Source organism: Sinohyriopsis cumingii, chromosome 19, assembly GCF_028554795.1.
Source record: "Sinohyriopsis cumingii isolate HCF-2022 chromosome 19, ASM2855479v2, whole genome shotgun sequence".
NCBI lineage: Eukaryota > Metazoa > Mollusca > Bivalvia > Unionida > Unionidae > Sinohyriopsis > Sinohyriopsis cumingii.
The window spans coordinates 4,230,497-4,254,755 of NC_142979.1; the positions used below are offsets into that span (position 1 = coordinate 4,230,497).

General features: G+C 34.6%; 1 protein-coding gene across 1 annotated transcript in view; it reads right to left on the reverse strand.

Annotated features, from left to right (window-relative positions):
• LOC149775078 (uncharacterized) overlaps positions 1–24,259 on the reverse strand; it is a 59,310-nt gene that overhangs the window by 19,563 nt on the left and 15,488 nt on the right. Inside the window, exons 5-8 of the mRNA XM_089944336.1 lie at positions 14,615–14,687; positions 13,127–13,311; positions 5,883–5,982; positions 2,768–3,570 (exon numbers count right to left, since the gene is read on the reverse strand). Of these exons, the coding sequence (XP_089800462.1) occupies positions 2,768–3,570; positions 5,883–5,982; positions 13,127–13,311; positions 14,615–14,687 (1,161 nt within the window). The remainder of the gene's footprint in view (positions 1–2,767; positions 3,571–5,882; positions 5,983–13,126; positions 13,312–14,614; positions 14,688–24,259) is intronic.

The window sequence follows — 24,259 nt, forward strand, 5'->3', positions numbered from 1 at the left end:
ACTACATCAGTTGTAGTATTGTTACTACATCAGGTCTTGGAGCTCAAAATATCAGTGCCTGGAAATAGGGTAATATTTCTACATGGTTTGGGGGATAGCCATGTACAGTGTGACCCCACTATAGCGCGCTCCGTTATAACGCGAATTCAGATATAACACATTCATGACATGGCTCCCAAAATTTCATATACATGTATTTTTCTTGTGCACAAAAAAATAATCTTAAAAAGTACGAAAAAAACCGAAACAAGTTGCTTATCATTTTGGGGAAGAGATCGCATATGAATAATTCAAGACAATAATGGCTTGGCTCCTGAAATTTTATATGTATTTTTCTCGTAAACTAAAAAGTATTTTTTTTCTTCTTTTTAAAAGTAAGAAGAAAAAACGCATAAAAAGTTTATTCTGGGATCCCGTAGGTCTTTGCCAATGTCACAAACTTGGATTGTTTTTCCTTATTGGCTGCAAAACATACCATGTGTTTTTTTTTATTTGTTGGCGACACTGTTGGCTGTTTAAACTTTTATATACAACCATTGGTTTGGAGTGCAGAAATTCAGAGGCCCCATGAAAGGAAGCTGCAAACTGGGTATAAAATGCACTGAAATTTATCTATTGTTACATAAACAAATTCTTTGTCCATACTGACAAGCCATCTAAACAGTGCATTGTTATATCATAATCCGCTTATCCTGACATCTAGCATGAGTTCTGTATGTTGTGAAATATCAGATTTTTTGTTGTTGACATTTCTGGTTACAGAGATCAACCGGACGAGGCACTGTCTCGTAATCTATCTTTCATCGGATTTTCGGCCGCTCGCTAGTAATTAATAAATTAACAAAGACTGACATTTGTATGTGGATGGTAAGTAAAATTCCTCTTCTTTTCACTAAATCCTTCAGAACACTCACGTTTTCTGTAATAATCCCTGTCATCAGAACACCTGCGTCTCTATCATATGTTGACCCTTTGTTAATTTTCAGATACATGTGTGGAAGGCAGCATCACGCTGCTACCACAAATGTAAAAAATAAAAAAAATACACCTTACTTTTTGGTTTATTCAGTAGGCATGGAGGGACAGTAACTAGAATAGTCTAAATGACGGCCAAATCCTTTTTAAAAATGTACCCAGATAAAATAGTTAGCTCAAATTTCGAAGGAAACAGATTACCTTTGAAGCACCAACTGTTATGAAAACTTACTCAGCAAATGGAAAAAATACCAGTCTCAATCAAGCAATACAATTATTTGACGTTGCCGCCACAATAAGAAATGGGCATTCGTTTGGTTCTCCAAAGCTTTTCTTTAGCGGTGACTTCAATAGCACATGCACCCTTCATCAAAGAAAGCCAACTACAATCTTTCAATAACAGCAAAGAACTTTTCTTCAAAGGATGTCAGTACGAAACTTAAATAAAAGTGATGGAATCTGATGGATTTTTGCATTTTCCAATGTGACTGGAACACGTTAACTGTGCTGTGAAAGTTTCCTTTTTGTAGGGAAAAAGGTTATGCTTACGAACGCTACCAACAGCGGCTTAAAATGCAAACTAACTTTTACCAACTCAGAACGTACTTTCAAGTAAATGCGCTTCGTCATTCGTTATGTGATTGTGCCATCTTTTTCCACTGAATTCAGACCAATATGACCTGTTACAAAATTAATGAATATTTTAAAGCTATGTTGCATATTTTCGATGGAATCACTTTTATTGTGGATTCAATGTATATGAAGAGGTTCACAGGTGAGTACAGTGTTGATACCCTATTCATGCTATACATTAGTCATTTATATATAAACAGGATTCATGTATATGTACCAATTCATGGTTTTCTAAATAAACTATTATATCATGTCTTCTCTGTTTTCACTACAGGTGTATTTCTCATTTAATATGCATCAATTTAAGATGGTAACTGTGCCGACGAAACATGTATTTTACTGCCTGTATTTACTACCCACCCACAATTTTTTGGGGGGTACATTTTCTTCAGCTAACTGACTTGGCTGTATATAACACGGTTCGGTATATAACACGGTCAGGTTCTATGGCTCCCAACTACCATGTTATAGTGGGGTCACACTGTAGTATTGTTACTACATCAGGATTTGGAGATCACAAAATCAGTGCTTGGAAAGAGGGTAATGTTATTACATTGGATTCTGGGGAAGGCTGGGATGGCTATACAGTATTGTTACTAGATCAAGTTTTGGAGGTCACAAATCAGTACCTGGACATAGGGTAATATTACTACATGGGTTTGGTGGATAGCATTAGAGCTATGTATTATTGTTACTACATCAGTTGTAGTATTGTTACTACATCAGGTTTTGAAGATCACAAAATCAGTACCTGGAGATATGGTAATGTTACTATATGGGGGGTTGGGGTTGGGGGGATAGCTATGTTGTATTGTTACTACATCAGATTTTGGAGGTCACAATCAGTGCTGGGAAATAGGGTAATGTTACTACATGGGTTTGTGGGATTGCATTAGAGCTATGATGTATTGCTACTATATCAGCTGTAGTATTGTTACTGCATCAGTTTTAGTACTGTTACTAAATCAGGTTTTGGAGATCATAAAATCAGAGCCTGGATATAGAGTAATGTTACTACATGGGTTTGGGAATTAACAATGTAGTATTGTTAAAATAGTCAAATTCCCTTAAAAAGTTCAAGCAAGCAATTCCTTTTTTATTCTGACAGCCATTATTTATGGATATCATGTAATTTTAATCTTAATGGACATCTTATTACCTTTTCTGCAGTTTTTGTTCTTTTTGAAAATAGATTTTCCAAACTTTCAGATGGTACTTTCCTCTTTACACTAGCAGTCTGCTGAAAATTAACTTGATCTTTATCTTTTACATTAGCTTTGCTGGAGATCTTGTTAATACTTTGGGAACTTATACAGATATCCAGTTCAACACTTGTCTCAAGTTTTGATCTGTGCCCAAGATCCTGTTTGTGATAGTTTGTACATCCTTCATTTGCAGTTCCTGACCATGATTGATTCAATGACTTGTTACTGACTGTAGTTAAACTTTGAGCATTAGTACCAACGACAGTAAAATCCGCTCGGGAAATTTCCCCTCTTTTATAACTGAATTCAGATCCACTCATTGTGCTCGCATCTTCATTCACAACTTTTGATGGCTTTGATATTTTCATACATGTGTCAGTATAATGCTGAGGCTGTAATCTACCAGCATCACTCCTAAATGTTCCAGACAATGCTGCTTCCCCTTTAATACTTTCAAGTTTAGTGCTGTCCTTGCTGGTGTCTGAACTTGTTAGATTATCTCCATCTTGATCATTGGTAACTCTACCCTCAGTGGACTTCAAAGCCAGGCTTAGCTGCTTCTGTTTATAAAACAGTTCTAAAACAATTTTCTGCCTCTGTCGTAAGTTTTGAATAGAGGTGCGAAGGCGAAACCTTTCATCCAAACTTTTATTTGATGTTCGCACATCTCGTGATAGCTGTTCAAGTTCAGACTTGTGCCACTCCTTCAACTGCATCAGTATATCATTAATGCATGTCAGCCTTTTTCTCATTTTTCCTGTAAATAAGTTGGTAAAATAAAGAATTACAAACAAATTAGACAAAAGCATGGATGTGTGTAACCAATAATTATATATCCTTGGTGCTACCATTACTGGCTGAACATAAGAACTTTAGTACAAGTCAAGCTTTAAGCAAATGTAGATAAACCAGGTGGTGAAACAGACTTTACAGACATTTTTGGGTGCAAAAAACAACTTTGGTGAAATTAGCAAAAACTGATTCTAAGGAAACTAATTTTTTCATTCATATATACAGGTTTTAGCATGTCTTCATCAGGCTGTTTGAGAGTTGTTGGTTACAAATGCATAAAAATTAACCTTCTCTGGTTGAGGTATATGGACATCAAAGCAAAACTAAAAATAGCCCAAATTATGGTGCTACCTACAACAATTGCGAGTGTACTGGAAAATTAAAAGCAAGCAGACAGTGATTCTTTTGATGCCGACCATTCACTACATTTTCACATGCAATAAGACCTGTCTGCTCTATAATGAATGATGTATTTTGGTGTGTACAACATGCCATTTTTTAAACCTAATTTTCTTATTTTCACAAAAGATTGCAAATTTTACAGAAGAACACGTCATATTCACTCCTTATGAAATATCAAATTCATTGCATTGTTAAATTATCTACAAGCCTTGTCCATGAATGAAAAATAATACTAAGAAACCTCGGTTGTCTTGTTCATTGACTGCTGTGTGTACCTCTGTGAGTCGACCAGAAATACATCTACATACCACTGGTAATTTAGAGCTCTAATTTGTCATGTTTGTATTAAAGCTGTAAAAAAATACTACACTACAGTGGAATAAATATGATTAACATATCTGTTGATGTTCAATATCTGATAACTGTAAATCAAATACAACTTTTTGTTCAGTTATTAATTTCTCTATTCTTGGTTGCATTGAAATACAAGTTTTGTAATTCAAACTGTTATGTTGTGAGTCTCATTTAGGGACATCGTTTTATAACTACGGTCAACTCTTAGTGTAACAATGACAAAGATCATGAAAGAATATAAGTTAAGGAAGTTGGCAAATTGTTTTCTTTGGAAAATAAGGTTTGTTCTAAGTTTTATTTCTTTTTTAAAATCAAAGAATCTGTACATTTTTGGGTGACTAATGTTATGTATATTTAATTTGTGCTGTTATATTCTATTATACACTATGAGTAATAAAAAATTGTGTAGCCGACCTTGTCCAAGTTCAGTGACAGTTTTGTATACAACATTGTTTACCTTTTTCTGACCAAAGGATAAATATTAGTATTATTATCTTGGTATGAGTCAAAGACATTGTATTTACCATGTTCTTTATTATAATTTTAGCAACAAGCATTCTAATTATAACTAAGATTTTATCTTGTAAACATCTGGAACCTTCTAGAATTAAATTTTCCATTCTGTAATATTTCTTTTAGAAAATGCTAACTGTGACCTAGATCAGGTATAGAAGTATAAAATCTTGTTTACTGGAAAAATTATTTATTCCTGCAATAATGTCTGAAGCAGAAATCAGTCTTATTGTTGTGTCCTGTTGGGCTGAAATTTATTTCAATTATTTATTTATTGCAAATACAAAGTGCTCATTTGAAATAATAGTCTTGGAAGTAGAGACTTGGATTTATAGTGAAATTCAAATAAGGATATATTCTTGGATATTATTGTTGTGATGCATTGATGGTACATCATTACTATTCAGGCCATCACTGGCACATCAACACTTTCAACAATGGATTTATTTTGGAATACCACTATAGTTTATTCAGAGCTTTAATCATCAGGACATGTGTTAGAAATTCTAGGATTATTTGGGATTTAATTTGCAATATCATACATTATTTATTGATTTTTTTCACTGTGGATTTTAGGGAAATAAACTGTTAAAATTTACAGAACTTGTTGATTCTAAATATTTTCTGTTACTTTGTTTAAGACCAAAGAGTTGTAATACTATAAAGCTATCAATGCTTCACTGACTTAGTGATTATTAGAAGGTAATCATTAATTAGGATGCATTGTATAAGTAAATTCAAGTTTGGAAACAGATATTTATTTTAACGGTGATATGATTATGTGTTTGACATTTCTGGTGGAGTATAAGCCAGCCAAAATTTATTTAGATGTCTCACACAGCTATTTTCATTTTTTTAAATGAGTTTCTTCACTGAATTCACATAAAAAAAATACTCATATTGCATGGAATGGAAATTGATACATTCAACAAAAATGTGTTCCATTGTCAGTTGCAACAGTAAGGGTAGGCAACTCTGGTTGTTAAAACAAGAGAGTTGCGCAATTACCTGTAGCTGAACTATCTGGACATTCTTTGTTGTTTTCAATGGATGAAGCAAGTTCCGAATGCAGCTTTAAAATCCTTGCAACTATTTTCTGTTCTCTTTCCTGAAAACATAAAAAGTGACCATTATACACAGGTCAAAAGATATTTTGTAACATTCAAACATGTGCTAGATAATGTTTTCCATATTAATTACATCAAATTAACATTTTGAAAAAATGTAGCAGTTTAAGCTGCATGCCTCAAACAGGATGTTCTTCACTGGTCTAATCAATTACAGGTACAGATTCTGCAATCAGTTTCAGGTAAAAAAATGACTACTGTAATTATTATTTTCAAAAAAGCATATCCTTATTATTACTTATGAAAGAAAAATGAATTCTAGATCAAAACTAAATTGAGAACTATATCATTATATTTAGCCTGTCTCATTTATTCTGTGGGATACGTTTGAACTTTATTATTATTTGACTCATTCTATATAATCTATCTTATGTATATAGTTTGGTTGTTGTGTTGTGTTTTGCCACTGTTTTCCGAATGCATGATAGTTTACACTGACATTCAGTGTAAATCTTTTAACAATCTATATAAATGTGATTAAATGTTCAATGGGTGTTTTGCTGTATTAAGTTGTATTCAAATTACTCCATTTGGACTTTGACCCCAATTAATCATTCAGGAATATGAAGAAAATAATCCTTCATTTTGTATTGTTATAGCTATGAAAATGTCACCCCTGGGAACAGATGCTTTTTCAAGCAACCACGGTCATGTGCGTTCCATCCCTGGCTGTACTGTCTTCTCCTTTTCACTTGGCTCTTGTCTGGAGACAAACATTTTAAACCTTCAATTATGGAGAAAATCTTAAGAGCAAGAAGGCCCTCCCCTCTGGAGGCTTGAGGGAAAGTGGCATGTTTGAAGGGACTGGTGCCATTATCAAAAACATTGTCCCCCTGAGTGTCTCAATCCCCCAACTGGCCTAATTTTTTCTCTGGCTCTTCAAAGAGAAACAGTTGGCCCCATTTACTATCAAATGCTACTGCTTCATGATATTAGACACATTACGGCATCATGGTAGATGTGATATCAGACACATTACGGCATCATGGTAGATGTGATATCAGACACATTACGGCATCACGGTAGATGTGATATCGGGCACATTACAGCATCATGGTAGATATGATATCAGGCATGATAAAGATCACTGGATTTTTAGCCAAGTTGGATCTCATTCAACCAAAATCCTTCATCCTGGAATCTCTCCTGGGTTTTAACAAATTCAAGCCTTTTAGCCAACACTTTGCTAAAGCTACAAAACTTATTTCCTGGTCCTCTTGATACAACCAAACTTTGTAACCAAAAATAGGTTACTGTCTGTTGGGAATCAAAGAGTTGTTATTTGCTTGCTAACTTCCATAGAGAGGTCGAGAGCAGCGGTCATGCAAGATCCTATGAGAGACAAGTTGTGGCACATGCAAGCACCTCTTTCTTCCCGTGAAAGCCAGGATACAGGATATCACCCATCAACCCCTTGTTTTACGGCTGAAATGGGTTCATGCCAAGCATACTCAGAGGTCTCACAGTTACTGCTCATAAGATTAGGGCAATCTCTGCAAGTCGTGCGTTCAAATGTAACATTTCAATCTGAGATACAGCAGAACCTGTTGGCATAAAGACAGAGCCTTCTCCAAGTTTTTCTCAGAAATTTAGCTTTGCAGATGCAAACCTTGAATCTGGTAGGTTTGGTGGTGGCAGCTCAGACGACCACCAGACCCAATTAAAACAATAAACAATGCCTATCAGCTTTGCTGGATTCACCAGGGAAGTTTTATAAGTTAGAAGGTTTCAATAATTATCTTCTTAACCATATATAAGGATAACAGATCAAGTGACCCTAGACTGTGTGCTTATTATGTCAGACCTGCCAACCCTGACGAGTCCATCTCAGTAAGTCAGTTGATTTTTTTCCCCTTAAGATTGACCAGTTTTCAGTAAGGTGTAACAAAATATCATACACTGCTATAGTAAAGCTGGAAAACATAATTAAAAGTTCGGCGTATCGACGATAATTATATTCAACTGACAAGTTTGTAAAGTACGTGTAGACTTTATTTACAACTAGTACAGTTGCACAAACTCTGGTTCCAAACCATATGCAGCTCAATGATATGTTGCTATCTCTAAACTTGACATAATTCTTGGAAATTCTTTTCAATTTCACATGACGACGGCAATCATATCTCACATCACAAGACATACTCAAATTGGCATGTGATGTCCAATAAACGTAATTGTGTCCTTTCCAGCTTTTATTCACAAGAATCTGAATACTCCTTTTTATTCTTCTGTGTTGATTATTAACACTTTTCTAGAAGCCTATTTTCCCTTTTGCCTTAAACATGCATCGCTTTCTGGACGCCATTGTAAAAAATTCTATATTCAACAGTTTGATCATGCTGATGCTTTGCATGAGCAAATAGGTGCAGTTTAAAGCGTTTGGCGTGCTGCTGTAAAGTCAGCCTGGTTCCATGACTAATTTCACTAATTCTAAGATGAAACCCAGATCCAAATAAAATACGAATGAACCAATTATCAGGATTTTTGGCAAAAATCATTATTCCATAGTTTTTGCTAGAATGCCGTAAGTCCATATTTTAAGGGTAATTTTCGTAAGGCTTATGGCAAAATCGTAAGAGTTGGCAGGTCTGGATTTGGCATTTTCTAAAGTGGGTGCAACAGTGTTGTTTGACTAAAAGATGACCAGTTCACACCAGGATCAATCTTTACAGAAATGAAAGGTACTGATGATGGCCTTCCTTTCAAGGATATTGATGGGTAGAAGCCGTTCCCCAGGTGTTGCTAACAGCAATAGGTGAGTAGTCAACTCGCACCATGTGAACTGGCAGCAGTACTTTAAGTTATTTCCATCTTCAGTGCGATTCCAAAGGTCAGCCTGCCTGGTTTGCCCCAATGACAGGAATGATCAAATTATGGGTATGACTGCTTGATTAAGAGTATGTAAAACAGGGCGCCAATGTGATGGCAAGGCCAGCATAATGAGATGGCCCAGCAGGGTCAAGTCCACTATCGTATAATACCTGAGGGGTTGCAAGAACTCTCCAATAAAATCCAAGTCTTGATAGAAGCGGAAGAACGTGAGTTGGTAATGGTGGTAAGCGGAATGTGGAAACTAGCAATAGATGGGGTGGATAAAGACATGGAAGTATACATGTCAGATCAAGACAAATGGCGTACTCGCCCCAGCTGGCAGAGAGGAAGAATGACATCACCTTCCTCATCTTGAATAGGGTGATGAGACTCCAGTCAATGATGGGCTTCCATCTGCTTTTTGCATTCCAAAAGCAACGGTCTTGAGTAACTCATTGAGAATGTGTCCTTAGCATAAGCTCCAACGCCTTTTATGACTGACCATATCCTCTGTTATTTAAAGTCATCCATCTCCTGATCTGACAGTGCACTGTGTGGAGAGGCATGGGAATTGTTGATAAAAGAAAAGCCTAAGCCACTCTGACTGACCTGGATCAGCTCCCCCCCGTCTGAGGGAACGGGGAGGTCCACTGAGCTCTAATTGGTTTTATACAGCCACTGTACTATTGCATGAGAGGGGCTGATGTGGGTGCACTTGTGACTACTGATGATTTTTCACCCTTACTGTGTGCCAGGCTCTCACCTGGCTCAGCTGCAAGCTCAGCATAAGTCATGCCGGGTGGCCTGGCCGACTCTGCTCGGTCGTATCTGTACAAGACACGAGCTCTGCCTTGAGTGTAAGTCATGAGTACTCTAATATCCAACATTGCCAGTAAAGACAGCACTGCCGGCATCGCCATCCTTTCCTGCACTGCCAGCATCGAAATCGCCAGTGAAATAATGATATGTTGCTGACTTCCCAGTTAGACCGATCTATCAGTAAGATCCCCATAAACATTGTGTAGTTGGCCGGTCAAGAGGTCTCCATGCTGGGGTGGTTGGACTGCTGGTAATGTTGGGGTGACTGCCCGTATTGGCTGGACGGCTGGTGTCAGAATTATTATTTCAGTCCAGCTGATCGATCATTAATCCCATGCACCTCGACTTACCGATCTGAAGGCCATGCTCTGACATGTGTAGGCTTACCACATCATGAACATACAAATATCAGGGTAAGTCACCACCTGTCTAATTACAATGTTCAAATTCACTCTTTTAGAGTGATATAAATCAGTGTCATTTGCAACATAATGAATTTAAGACATGGCGCCCCCCCCCCCCCATATTAAAGCTTAAGGGCCCCAAGGTCTATTGTGACAGAAGAACAACATACATGAACTATTTCAGTTCTGCTCAAGCCAGACTCCAGTCAGGGTTATGTGAATCTAAGGTTCATCATCCAACTCCAGCTTACCTGAACTATACATGTCCAACTGACTGTGTTTTATATTTAGCAGTCCAATTAAAATTTAAGGGTGGAAAGTTTGAAATCTAACTACTTACCTCCCATTATATATAATTCTGAAAAAGATCTAACAAATTCTTTAACATCTTGGGCCATCTTGTCTACACTTGTGTGACCAATTTTTGACAAGATTTTTTTCCAGCAGAACCATGCCATACCCTAATTCTGAGTCTTATAGATCAATTAACAAATATTAAAACCATAAATCTCCAATGATATTCCATCACCTCATAAAAGGACAATTTCCATTCACAAATTCTTTATAAATTACCGTATTTGCCAGCCTGTAAGTTGATGTGGAGTAAAAGTCAATTCAGCACATTTTTTAAGTTTTCCATCCTTAATCGTATAGCTGAGATTAAGACAAAGCCAGATCAATACCTCGGCTTTGTCTTTTTCAATTGGTTCCATAAAGTATCATGAATTTTATCAAACCTGTAATTTGGTAATTATTCGGGTCAGGATCATTAAATGTAACTAAAATTACCTAATTTGTTTCAAACAAAGTATTTGAAACGAATTATGTACATTTAGCTACATTTAATGATGCTGACCTGAAAATTTAACGAGTTACAGGTAGGATAAAAAATTCACAATGCTGTAAGAAATGAAATCATAATAAAATCTGGTTTAATTAATATTAACGGTATCCCCATATACTATTTCAGGTTACCAGCATTTCAGAAATTGCATCACTGCATTTTACTGTTTTGTTTAAAGAGAAAGAGAGGAATATGAATTCCATTGCATTTTCTTCTTGCACCTTGTAATCAAAATCAAATAAGACCCAATTTGAGTGAGGGGTTTCTGTTTCATCATGTTATTTTTCTACCCCGTTTTAGCCAAAGTTTTTGTCAAAGAGAAAAAACAGTAATAAATTAAATAGTAAATATAAGCTAACAAAGTGTATACCATACTCCTTCTGTTTCAAAACTGAAATATTCACAATATGTATAATAATCCGTATAGACTCCTAATAGGTTAAAACCCAAATAGCATGCTATCTAATTGTCTTTGCAAGTAAAATGACCCCTCCATTCCCAACACATAAGAGTCTCTTTCATCAATAAGTTTATGCATTTTTCCTGTACTTAGGCGGATTTTATTTTTGATTTCTGCTCATGTCAGTTGTTACTTTAAATTGCTCTGACAGTTCTGTTGGCATGTTCAAATGATGTCACTGGTTTCAGGCACACAAGTCAGCACCTGGCATTTCCTTTCATTACATGGTACATTCTTCATAATACCCTATGGGTAGCCTCATTTGCCTATTGAGAGTCTCACTGTATTTGACCTGGTGTGCTGAATCGTGATATCAAACGGGTGTTAGCTTGGATGACCTGACCACAGCTGTAGCATAGTTAATTAGCATGTAAATAAAACAGCAATAGATGCGTTGTTCTTGGCTCAATGGATATGTTAATTAAAATTAGTAGGAATTGTTTACAGAGGTATTCATTGATAATGGAGTAAAGTGTGGCACTTGTAGAAGAGTAAGATCACATCATAAGGTAGTTAAACAATACAGATTACACTTGTCCTGAAAATTCACTCTCTCTTTCATATCTGTACATTTAGCTACATGATGCTGACCTGAAAATTTAACAAGTTACAGGTAGGATAAAAAATTTGCAATGCTGTGAGAAATGAAACCATAATAAAATCCGGTTTAAATAATATTAATGGTATCCCCATATGCTATTTCAGGTCACCAGCATTTGAGAAATTGCATCACTGCATTTTATTGTTTACAGTGGTATTCATTGATGATGAAGTAAAGTGTGGCACTTGTACAAGAGTAAGATCACAATCATAAGGTAACTAAACAATATAGATTACACTTGTCCTGAAAATTCTCTCTCTTTCATACCTGAGCAAATTTTATTTAATTCCAAGTTGTAAGAAGAAAAACGTGATGGAATACCTGTCTTTGTCATGGCTTATCATTTTCTAACTTGCCTATTCTAATGCACATATGTCCCCAAAATCATACACTGTTTTACCTTCATTAATTACCATCCTATTTTGTTGTGCCCAGTTTTGGACTCTTAATAAGGTCTGAGTTTAATCTCATTTGGATAACTTCAGTATCAGAACTAGATATATACAAGACTGCATCATCTGCAAACAAATCTGTATTAGTGGATTCATTATTTAATGGTAGATCATTGATATAGATAAAGAAGAGGAGAGGGCCCAAAACTGAGCCTTGAGGGATTCCTGAATGAATAGAGCGAGTTTGAGAGCTAATATTGCCAATGCTTACTTGTTGAGACCTTTGGTTTAGGTATGATCTAAACCAGTAGGACTGTTGAACCTGTAACAGTTCAACTTTTGCAGCAGAATTTCAACGATGCATATTTCTAATGCACACTTCTTTGGCACAATTACATCTGATGTAAGTTAATTTAATACTGACAATCATGCAAATATTTTAAATTTCTTCTCAGTGTGGTGTCCTGTATTTTTTTCTTACATGATGTTTCCTCAAAATTAAATATTTTTTTAAACATTTTTTTTTACTTTTGGAGATTCTTTTTTACATATGAAAAATTACATGACATAATCTAAAGTCAATTCAGAGTATAAGACGAAGCCTACATTTTCTGGTCAAAAAGTATCAACTTATGGCCACTAATATATGCTAACAGATTTTATCCAGTAAGAAGACCATCCATCTATGATTACATATTTTTTACATGGTTCACCTTGTCACTGGAGAAATACTGTACAAGATCATAGGAAAAATGCTTATTTTAAATTGCAAATCTGATAGTCTTTGTCAGTACCCGAGTTTGTTGGTCTTGGTGATAAATGTCCAAACTTTCAATGATGGTACTGCCTGAGGAAGGAATACCAACGTTCTCCTGTGACTTCTGTTTGCTGGCAGTGGAAAATGCCAAAATTTGAGAATCACTTGGTTGTTCAAGGAAACTGAAACACGACATCTGGTTCTGGTTGAAACTGGGCTGTACTGTACAATACACAATTACATTAATTCAATGAAGAATAAATTAATAATGAAGATGATAACTAATACTTCCTTGAATATTTACATAACACAAGTTGGTTTTCTCTTCAATCATGACAGTTTCTGTATAATGTACCTTTCTTCACCAGCCACCTTTGGGAATTAAGTAGTTTTGAGGACAGGTAGTTGCCAAATAGAAGTTAATTTCTGCAATAATATAACTGAAAATAAAGTGGCTGTTAAAGATGGGCAATTGCTTAATACAGGTGACCTTTTAGACAGGCTTGGCTGTATTGAGTTCACCTTTAATTCTGGGGCACCAGGTTCCATAAACTTTTATGACCACTACTGACCATATATTCTGAATGCCAATAATTAATAATCCATACGTATATAAATAATGACTTCCCCTTTCCCAATCCAATCCACTAATGAAGTAGCAATAAAACTATTTCCCAATCCAATCCACTAATGAAATAGCAATAAAACTAACACTCTATTTTTCAAAACAAACCCATTAAATAACAGAATTTAAATGTATATGAACATTAATAATTATTTATTTGAACATTAAAATTATGTATTTGAACATTAATAAAATGAACTCTTAATTTCTTACATTCTCTTTTTCTTACATATTAACTGAATGGAATAAACCAAAATTTTCTAGGGTATACATACATATATATATATATATATATATATATATATATATATATATATATATATATATATATATATATAAATGTCACCATGGTGAACATAGGTGTAACGTTACTAAGATACATCTGGTCCTTTAGTCAAATGATCTGGGGGGAGAACTGTACCATGTTTTATTTGGCAGCAACGGGCCGCTCAATTGACTTTTACATACCTACCACAGAACAAATGAACATTAACAAATCTTACATTTCTTTTTGTCTATGAAGAAAATCTTATTTGACTGCTTTGATGAAAAATGGTTCAACTGAACCCAATATAGAATATAATTTTTAGAGAAGTGGGAGCTATAATACATACCCTTCTGTAAGTACGTAATGATACTGCCATGATGTAATTAAAACTGTGTCATTACTAAAGGTATTTCTGTCAGTACATACATCCAGTTATGATGATACAACAATTATGTAGCAATAACTACACATACACTTAATAATAGATCAGGAAAAAATATGAAATTGGGAAATTAATATAAATTTTAAAAGTTTATTGATGATGAATCTGTCCATATTTGAAATGTAAAAAAGTAACTCAGTATGTGTGATTCAAATACTTGAATCTGTATACCAGTTCTATCCAAACTTACATGTCAAATCACTTAGATCTTTTCTTTGATCATAGGTAGGTTCTTGTGTATTCTGACATTCATTTCTGTCTGTCTGTGAATATAATATATACATAAAAGACACGTAGTCAATATCATCAAAACATAAGTACATTGTATGCTTTTAGTCAGAGTACTGTGAATGGCAAATTATATGTTTGACAGTCCTCTATGACAGCGTTGACCAATGGGTCTCAGTAACCTTGACCTTCTGCCAAGGTATGGAGTCTTAACATACTGTGAAAAACATTTTTTTCTTATTAGACTTACCGTGACCTCTGAGCTCTTGAATCCAGGATCTATAAGTTTCTTTATTACCATAAGAGAAAGCCTGCATTCACAAAACTTGGTCAAGGAACTTGATTCAGAATGTAGTTATTCAGTAAAAAAAAAAAAAACATTTTTCTTTGAGGTCAATTAGTCTGAGATTGACTCTTATGAGATCCAAAATCCACAACTCCTTCATGCCATAGGTGCAAGTTCTCCAGAAACTCTGATCAAGTTCTCCAGAAACTCTGATCAAGATACACGTTCTAAAACTCCAGTTATTGTCCAAGAACCATTTCTTCGAATTACTGTCACCTTTGATTAAGCTTCATTCTTACCTAAGTGCATGTCATCCATAATGGAATATGATCAAGAACTGAAGGTTTTGTACAGAAACCAATTTTCTTCTTCCAGTGACCATTGACACTAAAATTTAGATGCTTCTGACTTACTCCATTCGCAAACTATGCATAAAGTTTGGCAAATTTTAGCACTCTAGAACTGAAGTTTATAACACAGAAATAGGAAAAGTTCAAAAACAGATGAACAGGGCATATAACAATCTAACATTTTGTAAGACTAATTTTCAAATACTAGAAAAGACAAACCATTAAAGAAAAAACAAGAAATTAATTTTTATTTTTTACATTTTTGAAAGTAAATAAGTATTCTAAACTTAAAAACTTTAATAAATTTTCTCCAAGATATAAAGTCCTAGGGAGCCATTAGCTCTCATAGTTTTAGGACTTGGCACCAAAACCAGGAATACTTATACAAGAAAATATAGCAAGTCATTTTTGCCAAATCAGTTTGATTCCAAAGAATCTTGTATGTGGATCCCTTCAAAGAAAACGGAGTCATTGGCACACGAGTCCTGTGGCTAGGAAAACCCTTCTCTAGTCAAATAATTTTAGAACAAATTTTAAATGTAACAGGATTAAAATGTGGTTTAATGATTAGATATCAGTTTTATATTCCATGTACATGCCTTAAGATAAACAAATCCTATTTTTAAGTTTCAGTCCAAGGTCTAAGTCTACAAGGAAAACAAAAATGATTGGTCAGACTTAAATTTCTCGCTAAATCTTATTTTTTTCAATAAAAGGTCAGTTGATGAATTCATGCACAGGTTGCATAAATATAATTCTGCCAAACAGGAACTTGAATTTGATGCAACTTAAGGACAGAAAGTACCAATGAAATTTTGGAAGCACAATTTATAATCCTTTAGCTTACCATTTTAGCTACAATGGTCGAAAACTGAGGCAACAGACTCTGACTTTCAATTTCAGTTTCATCTAGGTTCTGTGAAAGCTGAAAACAATAATTCAATCGGTAAGTTGGATAATAACAAAAGCAGCCATTTGAGCTCACTAACTGTTGCTGTTAAGATACTTATGAATTGTTCCTTAACCATCAAAGAGGGGCTGCCTACCCAAGGCTAGTCCATCTAAGTGAGAGAAAAATCACCATAGAAAATGTCTTAAATCACAAGAAACCAAAATCACAAACTGAGCTTTAGTAATTTTCTACATCATAAAAATTTACATGAAGAATATTATCTTTAGTTCTGTTATGTCTCTGATGTGTGGCTATTGGCATCACGCAAGTTAAGTCTAAATTAATGACCATTCGATCATGTTTACAGCATTTGGAGAGTTATACAAAAGCATTATGCAAGTTTTCTTGCCAAGTTGATTTTTTGATAAACCAATATCATATGAGGTTCTGTCATCATCAAAAAATCAGTCTCAATATTTACTGTAAGCAACTGTATAAACAGTAGTGGCCCTGAAATAGATCTCTGAAGTACTCCAAAAGTCACGTTTTTCATCTGATATGAAACTATGTCAACCTTTTGTTTTTCTCTTGCAAATACAATTTAAATCAATTAAAAAGCTACTGTGAAGCTTGAAAAGTTTTAACTTTTCATTCAAAATATCAACAAATTCAAAAGCTTTCCTAAAATCAACCAACACAGCTCCCACTATATCTCAACCAACACAGCTCCCACTGTATCTCAACCAACACAGCTCCCACTATATCTCAACCAACACAGCTCCCACTATATCTCAACCAACACAGCTCCCACTATATCTCAACCAAAACAGCTCCCACTATATCTCAACCAACACAGCTCCCACTATATCTCAACCAACACAGCTCCCACTATATCTCAACCAACACAGCTCCCACTGTATCTCAACCATCTCAAGCTTCATGCCATTTTTCCACATGCAGCAAGAGCAGTTTCATTAAAGAAAATGGTGCAAAAAGCCTGTCCATCATACAATAGGTTTTGTTCATCAAGAAATTTTTTAGGGAAGAGAAGACAGGATGGCATGGGATGGGTCCAAATTGTTTATTTCATCACATGAAACTGATTTATGATTTTTTTTTTACTTCAACCTCCAAGAAATGAATTTTGTTTTCATCGTAAGATTACATATTTATTATGCCTTCTGAAAGGAAAGGTGCTGCTGTCCATAAATATCTTGGTCCAATGAAGTCAGCACCAGTGAAATTTGTTACTTTTAAATTCTGCACATATTTCAGTACTTGAATGTCAGTGAAAAGCAACTCAAAGAAAGTACTGTCATAATATATATACATATATATATATATATATATATAGAGAGAGAGAGAGAGACACACACACACACACACACACACTTTTAATGTCTTTGTATGACAAATGACCTGTTTAACTAATTCAGGGCAATTAATGACATAGTACTTGTGAATTACTTAGCCTGGGGCTGCTGTGGGTGTCAATGTCAAAATTCAGTATCTATTTTGAGAGGACTTAAAATCTGAGACATAATGATTTCGTTGGTACTTTAATTATGACATCAAAATTTAATGCAGATTTAAAAATGATATTTGTTTTGACATTAATTGTCTGCCAAACTGAATGCCCCACATAACCATGTTGTGTGACAACAGGGTCAAGGTTAACTGAATGCCCCACATACCCATGTTGTGTGACAACAGGGTCAAGGTTAACTGAATGCCCCACATAACCATGTTGTGTGACAACAGGGTCAAGGTTAACTGAATGCCCCACATACCCATGTTGTGTGACAACAGGGTCAAGGTTAACTGAATGCCCCACATACCCATGCTGTGTGACAACAGGGTCAAGGTTAACTGAATGCCCCACATACCCATGTTGTGTGACAACACGGTCAAGGTTAACTGAATGCCCCACATACCCATGTTGTGTGACAACATGGTCAAGGTTAACTGAATGCCCCACATAACCATGTTGTGTGACAATAGGGTCAAGGTTAACTGAATGCCCCACATACCCATGCTGTGTGAGAACAGGGTCAAGGTTAACTGAATGCCCCACATACCCATGTTGTGTGACAACACGGTCAAGGTTAACTGAATGCCCCACATACCCATGTTGTGTGACAACATGGTCAAGGTTAACTGAATGCCCCACATAACCATGTTGTGTGACAACACGGTCAAGGTTAACTGAATGCCCCACATACCCATGTTGTGTGACAACAGGGTCAAGGTTAACTGAATGCCCCACATACCCATTTTGTGTGACAACAGGGTCAAGGTTAACTGAATGCCCCACATACCCATGTTGTGTGACAACAGGGTCAAGGTTAACTGAATGCCCCACATACCCATGTTGTGTGACATTTTGTCCAATTTTGTTATTTGTACCTGTGTTTTGGGATGACCTGCTTATAAACGATTTATGGAGGGTGAAGAAATCAAAAATACAATTTTGTAATCAGAAATAAATGCATTTGTTTAATGATAAAATAATCTGATGAAAACTGAGACCCAATGTCTTTATGCTGGGCTTGACCCCTGATGGTAGGAAAAACTCTTGACTAATGTGTGTTGCCACTTGAATCATTAAACACATACATAGTTATATGGCAGGGATCTCAACAGCGTTTATGTTATGACCCTGAGCCAAGTTCCTGGAGGTAGGAAAAGATCTTGTGCTGTCACCAAGATTCCAGTAGAGTATGTGTTGACACATTGGGTCAATGACTACATGTTTTGATTCTCAAACTTATAAGTGAGACAAACAATTCAGGAGTTATTTGAAATTTTTGTAAAATCACCCCTACCCCCTACTAGCATTACCAAAGGAAGCATGATCAAAGTTTTAAAAACTGTTTATAATCTACACTCATAGGGCTCTCAATGACCCAAGTTTCATGTGCCTTAAGGGTACAGTAAAGTTTTAGGACATTACACACATCCCGACCGATTATCACAGTATCACTGCGCTTCTTTAAGGGTACAGTAAAGTTTTAGGACATTACACACATCCAGACCAATTATCACAGCATCACTGCGCTTCTTTAAGGGTACAGTAAAGTTTTAGGACATTACACACATCCAGACCAGTTATCACAGTATCACTGTGCTTCTTTAAGGGTACAGTAAAGTTTTAGGACATTACACACATCCAGACCGATTATCACAGTATCACTGCGCTTCTTTGAAGGCACAGGGATAAAAAATAACTGGTGCATATAATATTTACTTAGAGGACAAAATGAAAAGTAACTCTATTCTCTCCAGAGGGGGAACACTGAATGGAAATATCTTCAAAGTGGAGCAATGAATATTATTACTCGAATGACTCTTCAAAGAGGAACATTGAATGCAACTACTCAATACACTCTTCAAAGAGGAACATTGAATCTAACTACTCAATACTCTCTTCAAAGAGGAACACTGAATGTAACTACTCAATACTCTCCTCAAAGAGGAACATTGAATCTAACTACTCAATACACTCTTCAAAGAGGAACATTGAATCTAACTACTCAATACTCTCTTCAAAGAGGAACACTGAATGTAACTACTCAATACTCTCCTCAAAGAGGAACATTGAATGTAACTACTCAATACACTCTTCAAAGAGGAACATTGAATCTAACTACTCAATACTCTCTTCAAAGAGGAACATTGAATGTAACTACTCAATACTCTCTTCAAAGAGGAACATTGAATGTAACTACTCAATACTCTCTTCAAAGAGGAACATTGAATGTAACTACTCAATACACTCTTCAAAGAGGAACATTGAATCTAACTACTCAATACACTCTTCAAAGAGGAACATTGAATGTAACTACTCAATACTCTCTTCAAAGAGGAACATTGAATGTAACTACTCAATACTCTCTTCAAAGAGGAACATTGAATGTAACTACTCAATACTCTCTTCAAAGAGGAACATTGAATGTAACTACTCAATACTCTCTTCAAAGAGGAACATTGAATGTAACTACTCAATACTCTCTTCAAAGAGGAACATTGAATGTAACTACTCAATACTCTCTTCAAAAAGGAACATTGAATCTAACTACTCAATACACTCTTCAAAGAGGAACATTGAATGTAACTACTCAATACTCTCTTCAAAGAGGAACATTGAATGTAACTACTCAATACTCTCCTCAAAGAGGAACATTGAATCTAACTACTCAATACACTCTTCAAAGAGGAACATTGAATCTAACTACTCAACACTCTCTTCAAAGAGGAACACTGAATGTAACTACTCAATACTCTCCTCAAAGAGGAACATTGAATCTAACTACTCAATACTCTCTTCAAAGAGGAACACTGAATGTAACTACTCAATACTCTCTTCAAAGAGGAACACTGAATGTAACTACTCAATACTCTCTTCACAGAGGAACATTGAATGTAACTACTCAATACACTCTTCAAAGAGGAACATTGAATGTAACTACTCAATACTCACTCCATTATAACGCGAATTTGGATATAACGTGGTCGTGGCATGGCTCCCGAATTTTCTTATACATGTATTTTTCTTGTGCACAAAAAAATTCTTAAAAAGTATGAAAAAAACGTAAAAAGTTGCTTATCATTTTGGGGAAGAGATCGCGTATGAATAAATAATGCAAGACGATCGTGGCTTGGCTCCTGAAATTTTATATGTATTTTTCTCGTACACAAAAAAGTATTTTTTTCTTTCTTCTTAAAAGTAAGAAGAAGAAAAAAACGTATAAAAAGTTTATTCTGGGATCGTGTAGGTCTTCGCCAATGTTGCAAACTTGGATTGTTTTCCCTTACTGGCTCCAAAACATACCATGTGGCTTTTTTTATTTGTTGGCAACATTGTTGGCTGTTTAAACTTTCATATACAACCATTGGTTTGGAGTGCAGAAATTCAGAGACCCCATGAAAGGAAGCCGCAAATTGGATATAAAATGCACTGGAACTTATCTATTGTTACATAAACAAATTCTTTGTCCATACTGACAAACCATCTAAACAGTGCATTGTTATATCATAATCCGCTTATCCTGACATCTAGCATGAGTTCTGTATGTTGTGAAATATCGGATTTTTTGTTGTTGACATTTCTGGTAACGGAGATCAACCGGACGAGGCATTGTCTCGTAATCTATCTTTCATCGGATTTTCGGCTGCTCGCTAATAACTAATATATTTACAAAGACTGACATTTTTATGTGGATGGTAAGTAAAATTCCTCTTTGTTTCACTCAGAATTAAATCCTTCAGAACGCTCACGTTTTCTGTAATAATCCCTGTCATAAGAACACCTGCATCTCTATCATTCATCGACCCTTTGTTTTATTTTCAGACGCATGCGTGGAAGGCAGCATCACACTGCTACCACAATTGTAAAAAAAAAAAAAATACGTCTTACTTTTTGGTTTATTCAGTAGGCATGGAGGGACAGTAACTAGAATAGTCTAAACGATGGACAATTACATTTTAAAACTGTACCCAGATAAAATAGTTTGCTAAAATTTCAAAGAAAACAGATTACCTTTGTAGCACCGACTGTTATGAAAACGTACTCAGCAAATGGAAAAAATACCAGTCTCAATCATGCAATGCAATTATTTGATGTTGCCGCCACAATAAGAAATGGACATTTGTTTGGTTCTCCAAAGCTGTCCTTTAGCGGCGACTTCAAAAGCGCATGCACCCTTCATCAAAGAAAGCCGACTACAATCTTTCAATAACAGCAAAGAACTTTTCTTCAAAGGAAGTTAGTACCAAACGTAAATAAAAGTGAAGGAATCTGATGGATTTTTGCATTTTCCAACGTGACTGGAAACGTTAACTGTGCTGTCAAAGTTTACTTTTTGTAAGGGAAACGTTTATGCCGACGGTGGCTTAAAACGCAAACTTTTACCAACTTGGAACGTACTTTAAAGTAAATGTGTTTCGTCATTCGTTACGTGATTGTGCTATGTTTTTCTACTGAATTCGGACCAATATGACCTGTTACAAAATTAATGAATATTTTAAAGCTGTGTGTGCATATTTTCAATGGAATCACTTGTATTGTGGATTCAATGTATATGATGAGGTTCGCAGGTGAGTACAAGGTGTTGATATTCTATTCATGCTATACATTAGACATTTATATATAAACAGGATATGTATATGTACCAATTCATGGTTCTCTAAATAAAGTAAACTATTTTATTATGTCTTCTGTTTTCACTACAGGTGTATTTCTCATTTAATATGCATCAATTCAAGATGGTAACTGTGCCGACGAAGCACGTAATTTACCGCCCACATTTATTATCCCCCCAATTATTTTTTGTTGTTGGGGGGGGGTAAATTTTCTTCATCTAAACTGACTTGGTTGCATATAACACGGTTCGGATTATAATGCAGTAGGGATTATGGCTCCCAACTACCGTGTTATAGCGGGGTCACACTGTACTCAATACTCTCTTCAAAGAGGAACACTGAATGTAACTACTCAATACTCTCATCTGAGGGGAACAATGAATGCAACTACTCAATACTCTCTTCTCAGGGGAACACTGAATGTAACTACTCAACATTGTCTTCAACAGGAACATAAAATGTACTATACAACATTCTCTTCAATGTGAAATGTTGAATGTTAACTTCTCTTCAAATTGAAATATCAAATATAAATAATCAATATTCTCTTCAAAGTGAAATATCAGACATAAATAATCAATATTCTCTTCAAAGTGAAATATCAGATATAAATAATTAATATTCTCTTCAAATTGAAATATCAAATATAAATAATCAATATTCTCTTCAAAGTGAAATATCAGATATAAATAATCAATATTCTCTTCAAAGTGAAATATCAGATATAAATAATCAATATTCTCTTCAAAGTGAAATATCAAATATAAATAATCAATATTCTCTTCAAAGTGAAATATCAGATATAAATAATCAATATTCTCTTCAAAGTGAAATATCAGATATAAATAATCAATATTCTCTTCAAAGTGAAATATCAGATATAAATAATCAATATTCTCTTCAAAGTGAAATATCAGATATAAATAATCAATATTCTCTTCTAAGTGAAATATCAGATATAAATAATCAATATTCTCTTCAAAGTGAAATATCAGATATAAATAATCAATATTCTCTTCAAAGTGAAATATCAGATATAAATAATCAATATTCTCTTCAAAGTGAAATATCAGATATAAATAATCAATATTCTCTTCAAAGTGAAATATCAGATATAAATAATCAATATTCTCTTCAAAGTGAAATATCAAATACAACTAATCAATATTCTCTTCAAAGTGAAATATCAGATATAAATAATCAATATTCTCTTCAAAGTGAAATATCAGACATAAATAATGAATATTCTCTTCAAAGTGAAATATCAGACATAAATAATGAATATTCTCTTCAAAGTGAAATATCAGATATAACTAATCAATATTCTCTTCAAAGTGAAATATCGGATATAAATAATCAATATTCTCTTCAAAGTGAAATATCAGATATAAATAATCAATATTCTCTTCAAAGTGAAATATCAGATATAAATAATCAATATTCTCTTCAAAGTGAAATATCAGATATAAATAATCAATATTCTCTTCAAAGTGAAATATCAGATATAAATAATCAATATTCTCTTCGAAGTGAAATATCAGATATAAATAATCAATATTCTCTTCGAAGTGAAATATCAGATATAAATAATCAATATTCTCTTCGAAGTGAAATATCAGATATAAATAATCAATATTCTCTTCGAAGTGAAATATCAGATATAAATAATCAATATTCTCTTCGAAGTGAAATATCAGATATAAATAATCAATATTCTCTTCGAAGTGAAATATCAGATATAAATAATCAATATTCTCTTCAAAGTGAAATATCAGATATAAATAATCAATATTCTCTTCAAAGTGAAATATCAGATATAAATAATCAATATTCTCTTCAAAGTGAAATATCAGATATAAATAATCAATATTCTCTTCAAAGTGAAATATCAGATATAAATAATCAATATTCTCTTCAAAGTGAAATATCAAATACAAC